The 6,562-nt window shown below is 69.0% G+C and overlaps 1 protein-coding gene across 1 annotated transcript in view; it reads right to left on the reverse strand.

Moving 5' to 3' along the window:
* ESYT1 (extended synaptotagmin 1) overlaps positions 1–6,562 on the reverse strand; it is a 28,058-nt gene that overhangs the window by 7,316 nt on the left and 14,180 nt on the right. Inside the window, exons 28-38 of the mRNA XM_037371277.1 lie at positions 4,652–4,713; positions 4,462–4,549; positions 3,486–3,557; positions 3,260–3,383; positions 3,008–3,184; positions 1,943–2,025; positions 1,756–1,804; positions 1,601–1,690; positions 1,416–1,508; positions 1,244–1,315; positions 1,079–1,165 (exon numbers count right to left, since the gene is read on the reverse strand). Of these exons, the coding sequence (XP_037227174.1) occupies positions 1,079–1,165; positions 1,244–1,315; positions 1,416–1,508; positions 1,601–1,690; positions 1,756–1,804; positions 1,943–2,025; positions 3,008–3,184; positions 3,260–3,383; positions 3,486–3,557; positions 4,462–4,549; positions 4,652–4,713 (997 nt within the window). The remainder of the gene's footprint in view (positions 1–1,078; positions 1,166–1,243; positions 1,316–1,415; positions 1,509–1,600; positions 1,691–1,755; positions 1,805–1,942; positions 2,026–3,007; positions 3,185–3,259; positions 3,384–3,485; positions 3,558–4,461; positions 4,550–4,651; positions 4,714–6,562) is intronic.

Genomic DNA, 6,562 nt, shown 5'->3' on the forward strand with positions numbered 1-6,562 from the left:
GGCACAGGGGTCATGGGGTTCTGCGGGCACAGGGGGCACGGGGGTCTGCGGGAGCCAAGGGCATGGTGTCATGGGGGTCTGCGGGAACCGGGGACACGTGGATCATGGGGGGGCTGCGGGAACGGGGGCACAGGGGGCACGGGGGTCCGCAGGAACCAGAGGCACAGGGGTCATAGGGATCCATGGGAACCAGGGGCACAGGGATCACGGGAATCCATAGGAACGAGGGGCACAGGGGGTCACAGGGATCCATGGGAACCAGGGGCACAGGGATCACAGGAATCCATAGGAACCAGGGGCACAGGGGTCATAGGGATCCATGGGAACCAGGGGCACAGGGATCACAGGAATCCATAGGAACGAGGGGCACAGGGGTCATAGGGATCCATGGGAACCAGGGGCACAGGGATCACAGGAATCCATAGGAACGAGGGGCACAGGGGTCATAGGGATCCATGGTAACCAGGGGCAAGGGGGACACAAGGATCCACAGGAACTGGGGACATGAGGATCATGGGGATCTGTGGGAACTGGGGTCATGGGGGTCACAGGGATCCATGGGAACCAGGGGCACAGGGATCCATGGGGATCTGTAGGAACTGGGGACATGGGAGTCACAGGGATCCATGGGAATCAGGGGCACCGGGATCCATGGGGATGTGTGGAAACTGGGGACATGGGGGTCATGGGGGTCTGTGGGAACTGGAGCAGCACGGGGGTCATGGGGATCCAGGGGAATCAGGGGCACAGGGATCACAGGAATCTGGGGGCACGGGGCATCACAGGGATCCAGGGCAACAGGGATCATGGGGCATCATGGGGATCTGGGGGCACAGGGATCCAGTGGAACAGAGCATCAACGGACTGGGGGGAACCAGGGGTCACAGAGACCTGGGGGTCATGAGGCATCACAGGGATCTGGGGGAACCAGGGGTCACAGGGATCCAGGAGAACTGGGGGCACAGGGGAAGGGGGGAGTGGGGAGAAAAAATGGGAGGGAAGGGGGCTGGAGGATTTGGGGGGGCCGCGGGGAAAGGGATGCTGGGGGGGGTGTCTTGGGGGTGACCCCGGCTCTCACCTGGATGTCCAGGTCCTGGTGCGCGGGGTCGTGCAGGAAGAAGCGGAAAGCATCTTCCCAGACGGGGGCAGAGGAGTTACAGACCACCTGGGGGGAGCGGGGTTAGACCCCCACCACCAGCCTGGACCCCCAAACCCTGCCCCCCCCCCCCAGCCGCCCCCTCACCTTGCTCTCCCGCGTGACGTCCTGCACTGAGACCTGCACCATGGGGTTGGGCTCCTTGCCCGGCTTCTTCATCTGCGCAGAAAGCGGGGGTCAGGGGGGTCCCCCCAGCTCTGCCCCCCCCCCCCCCCCCAGGGACCTGGCAGCTCCTCCCCCCCCCCCCCCCCCAACTCACAGGCAGCTCCTCAGCCCGGTCCAAGTACACGACCAGGATGGCGGCGGACGGAGGGTCGGGTTTGGCCGCGATCACCCGGTTCCTCTCCAGGACCTGGGGGATGGGCCCGGGGGGTGGTGGTGGGTGAGGGCAGGACCCCCCCTGCCCCCCTGCCCCCCCCCCCCCCATGGCTGACCCCTGCTCACCTGCTCCAGCCTGGAGGTGTCGGACATGAGGGAAAGCCACTCCAGGCGCAGGTGGAGCCGGCCCTGCCCCCCCTCCTGCAGTGGGAACCACTGCGGGGCAGGGGGGGTCAGCACAGCCCCCCCAGCCCCCCCGAGCCCCCCACCCCAGCACCCACCTCCTCCAGCACCCGGGCCTTCAGCACCTCCCCGAAATCCAGCTTCATCCTGGGGGGGGGGGGGTGGGGGAAGGGAAAAGCTGTGAGCTGGGGGGGGTGGGTGAGCTGGGGGGGGTGGGGGGGCATGGTGAACCCCCCCCTCGCCCCCAGGTACCATCCCGGGGGTCTGGACCCCTTCCCCCAGCACCTGCCCAGGAGATCATCCTGATCGGGGTCCTTGTCGAACAGCTCCACCTCCAGCTCCTGCCCCGGCACCTCATGCACAATGAACTGGGGGGGACCGGGTCAGCGGGGGGGGGACACACAGGGGGTCCCCCCGCCCCGTACAGCCAGGCTGGGGAGATGGCAGGGGGGTCCCTGCGCTCAGCCTGGCTGGGTCAGGGTGCTGCGCCCCCCCCCCACAAGCTGCCGATGCTTGGGGGGGTCCTGTGTCCCCACAACCGCAGACAGGCTGGGGGGAGGGACGGGGGTCCCTGCATCCCCCACAACCGCAGCCAGGCTGGGGGGGGACACACGGGGTCCCTGAAGTCCCCCAACCGGTCTGATGGGGGACACAGGGGTCCTGCAGCCCCCACATCCCCCACATGCCCAATGGTCTCAGAGGGGACATGGGGGTCCCTGCAGCCTGGACACCCCAGCTAGTCTGGGGGGACACACACGGGGGTCCCTGCAGCCCCCCACATGCCCAGTTGGTCTTGGGGGAGGATTCGGGGGTCCCTGCAGCCCTCACCCCCACAGCTGGTCTGAGGGGGGACACGGGGGTCCCTGCAGCCCCCCACACACCCAGCTGGTCTCGGGGGACAATTCGGGGGTCCTTGCAGCCCTCCACATGCCCAGCTGGTCTCGGGGGACAAGCTGGGGGTCCTTGCAGCCCCACCCCCCCAGCTGGTCTGGGGGGGGACATGGGTGTCCCTGCAGCCCCCCACACCCCCAGTTGGTCTCAGGGAGGATTCAGGGGTCCCTGCAGCCCTAACCCCCCAGCTGGTCTGGGGGGGGGGTACACGGTACACGGAGGTCCTGCAGCCCCCACACGCCCAGCTGGTCTCAGGGGAGACACGGGGGTCCCTGCAGCCTGGCCCCCCAGCTGGTCTGGGGGAAGACACAGGGGTCCCTGCAGCCCCCACACCCCCAGTTGGACACAGGGGTCCCTGCAGCCCCCCACACCCCCAGCTGGTCTCGGGGAGGATTCGGGAATCCCTGCAGCCCGCACCCCCCCAGCTGGTCTGGGGGGGGCACGGGGGGCGCGTCTCACCTCATAGACCTCGTCCCAGGTGGGGTTGAGGTTGTCGTCGATGACGCGGCTGGTGACCACCTGGGTGCCGACGCGCAGGACGGCGTAGGGGTCCGACTTGCCCTCCACCAGCCCCCCCATGAACCGGTCCTTGGACCGCAGGTCCCGCGCACCCCGCAGGTGCACCCGCACCACACCCTGGAGGGGAGGGGGTCAGCCAGGCTCGGGGGGGGGGGGGGTCTGGCAGTCCCCCAGGACCCCAGGCAGCCTTACCCGGGGCAGGGGGCAGCGGAGCTGGGCGGCCTCGTGCAGGTCGGGCACCAGCGGGACAGGAGGCGGTTTGGGCAGGACGAGGTAGGAGGCGATGGCATCCATGATCATGGTGTCCGACATGGAGCTGGGGGGGGCACGGTCATGAGGAGGGGGGGCACGGTCACGGGGGGGCCACGGGGGGCAAGGGGTCAGGGGTCGGAGGACCCACAGCTGGGCTGGGGCTCACCTCAGCCCCGGGATGTCCAGCAGGTTGGTCATCCCCGTCCAGTTGATGTCCAAAGTCTGGGATGAGGGGGGGCTGGTGTCAGATGGGGGGGAGACCCCAGGGGGAACGGGGTCAGATGGGGGGGGAAGAACTCGGGGGAATGCTGGAGGGAGACCCAGGGGGGAAGGGGTCAGATGGGGGGGAGACCCCGGGGGCCTGGGGTCAGATGGGGGGCGCAGACTCCAGGGGGTAGGAGGGGGGAGACCCCAGGGCAGATGGGGTCAGATGGGGGGGGGGGGCAGACCCCAGGGGGGATGGGGTCAGGTTGTGGGGGGGCACCCCAGGGGGATGGGGTCAGATCCAGGGGGGATGGCGTCAGATGGGGGGCCAGACCCCAGGGGGGATGGGGGGCGGGACCCAGTGGGGATGGGGTCAGATGGGGGGAGACCCAGGGGGGACGGGCTCAGATGGGGGGCGCAGATCCAGGGGGTGGGGGGGGGGAGACCCCAGGGCAGATGGGGTCAGATGGGGGGGGCAGACCCCAGGGGGATGGGGTCAGGTGTGGGGGGGCACCCAGGGGGATGGGGTCAGATCCAGGGGGGATGGTCAGTGGGGGGCAGACCCAGGGGGGATGGGGGCGTGACCCAGGGGGGATGGGGTCAGATGGGGGGGGCAGACCCAGGGGGGATGGGGTCAGGTTGTGGGGGGGCACCCCAGGGGGATGGGGTCAGATCCAGGGGGGATGGCGTCAGATGGGGGGCAGCCCCAGGGGGGATGGGGGGCGTGACCCCAGGGGGGATGGGGTCAGATCCAGGGGGGATGGCGTCAGATGGGGGGCAGACCCCAGGGGGGATGGGGTCAGATCCAGGGGGGATGGGGTCAGATGGGGGGCAGACCCCAGGGGGATGGGGTCAGGTGGGGGGGGGGGGCACCCCAGGGGGATGGGGTCGGGGGGGGGAGCAGACCCCCCCACACCCTGCTGGTGGGGGGCACTCACGGGCGCCGGATGAAGAACATGGTGAGGGCCCCCACGATGGGCACGTCCCCGAGGAGGGGCTCCAGGATGATCGCAGCATCCCATGGAGCTGGGGCAGGGGGAGGGGGGACGAGCAGTGCTGAGATGTGATCCCGCCCCCCCCGTGGCCATGACCCCCAACCCCAGTGCCCCCAGCCCCCCACCTGCATGCCTTTCACCCGCCTTGCAGAAGAACTTCTCACCTCCACGTCAATCTGGACGTCACCCACGTAGCTGCAGAGATGGAGTGTAGGGATGGGAGGAGGGGGGGGGGGGGGTGTCTTCGCCACGACACCCCAGCACACCCCAGCGTGGGGGGGGGGGGGCTCCAGCAGCTGCTGTGCAGTTGGAGACCCCAGCATGGGGCGGGGGGGGAGGGTTGTGTGTCTGGCTGCTCACCTGATGTTGAGGGTCCAGCAGGATGCTGCTTGTGGGTGCCAGGGTGGGCTGGACCCAGGACCCGGAGGGGCTGTGGGGGAGGCAGTGGTGAGCTGGGGGGGTCAGCACCCCCCAGGGGCACCCACACCCCCGGGGGAGCCTACCTTCTCGCCCATGTCCACTTTGGTGAAGGTGAAGGTCTGGAGGTGGGTGCTGGAGGCACGGATGGACGGGGCGATGCTCTCCCCCACAGCTTCTCCATGTACTGGCCGAAGAAGGGCCAGGCCTGCGCCAGGATCTGTGCGGCGGGACCCAACCGGTGGGCGGGATGCAGGGATGCAGGGATGGGAGGATGCAAGGATGCAGGGATGGGAGGATGCAGGGATGGGAGGATGCAGGGATGCACAGAGGGATGCAGTGGGGCTGGCTAGATTCTGGGTGCAGGGGAGCTGGAGAGACGGACACATAAGGGGCAGGGAGGGAGGGAGCAGTGGATGGATGCAGGATGCAGGGAGGGATGCGGGATGCAGGGATGCCAGAAGGATGCAGGATGCACAGAAGGCTGGGCAGATGTGGGACACGGGGGGGGTATGCAGGGAGGGGTGGATGGATGCGGGATGCAGGGAGGGATGCAGGGAGGGGATGGGCAGATGTGGGATGCAGGGATGCAGGGAGGGATGGGGAGGGATGGGCAGATGTGGGATGCAGGGATGCAGGGAGGGATGGGGATGGGATGGGCAGATGTGGGATGCAGGGAGGGATGCAGGGAGGGGATGGATGGGCAGATGTGGAGCAGGGAGGGATGCAGGGAGGGGATGGGATGGGCGATGTGGGATGCAGGGAGGGATGCAGGGAGGGGATGGGATGGGCAGATGTGGGATGCAGGGAGGGATGCAGGGATGGGAGGGGATGGACAGATGTGGGATGCAGGGCGGGATGCAGGGATGGGGAGGGGATGGGCAGATGTGGGATGCAGGGAGGGATGCAGGGAGGGGATGGGATGGGCAGATGTGGGATGCAGGGAGGGATGCAGGGAGGGGATGGGATGGGCAGATGTGGGATGCAGGGAGGGATGCAGGGATGGGGAGGGGATGGACAGATGTGGGATGCAGGGCGGGATGCAGGGATGGGGAGGGGATGGGCAGATGTGGGATGCAGGGAGGGGATGGGATGGGCAGATGTGGGATGCAGGGAGGGATGCAGGGATGGGGAGGGGATGGACAGATGTGGGATGCAGGGAGGGATGCAGGGAGGGATGCAGGGAGGGATGCACAGACAGACACCTCACCTTGTTCAGTTCTGCCCTTCCACGTCCGGGAAGCTCACTGCAGGCAAACAGGCCGGGGGTGCCGTCAGGGGGGGGGCAGGCGCGGGGGGGGCATGGGGAAGTCTGGCCCCAGGTTTCACTCCGCTCAGCAGCACGGCCCCACCCAGCCCTGCCTCAGTTTCCCCAACGGGCAGGGGACACACACCCCCACGGGGGGGGCGAAGTCACCGCAGCTGGGGTGGGGGTGTCACCCCTGCAGCTGTTCCCCGCCCCCCCCCCCGGCGGGCAGGAAGCGGCCCCCGCCCCCCCTCCCCGGGCCGGTGAGTCACAGCCAGCCGGCGGTGCCGGAAGGCCCCGGGGATGTCAGCCATCGGGGGGGGGGGGGGGGGGGGGGCGGGGGGGGGGCGATGCAGCAATCACGGATCACGGGGGGGGGGG

Source organism: Falco rusticolus, chromosome 19, assembly GCF_015220075.1.
Source record: "Falco rusticolus isolate bFalRus1 chromosome 19, bFalRus1.pri, whole genome shotgun sequence".
In the NCBI taxonomy this organism is placed as follows: domain Eukaryota; kingdom Metazoa; phylum Chordata; class Aves; order Falconiformes; family Falconidae; genus Falco; species Falco rusticolus.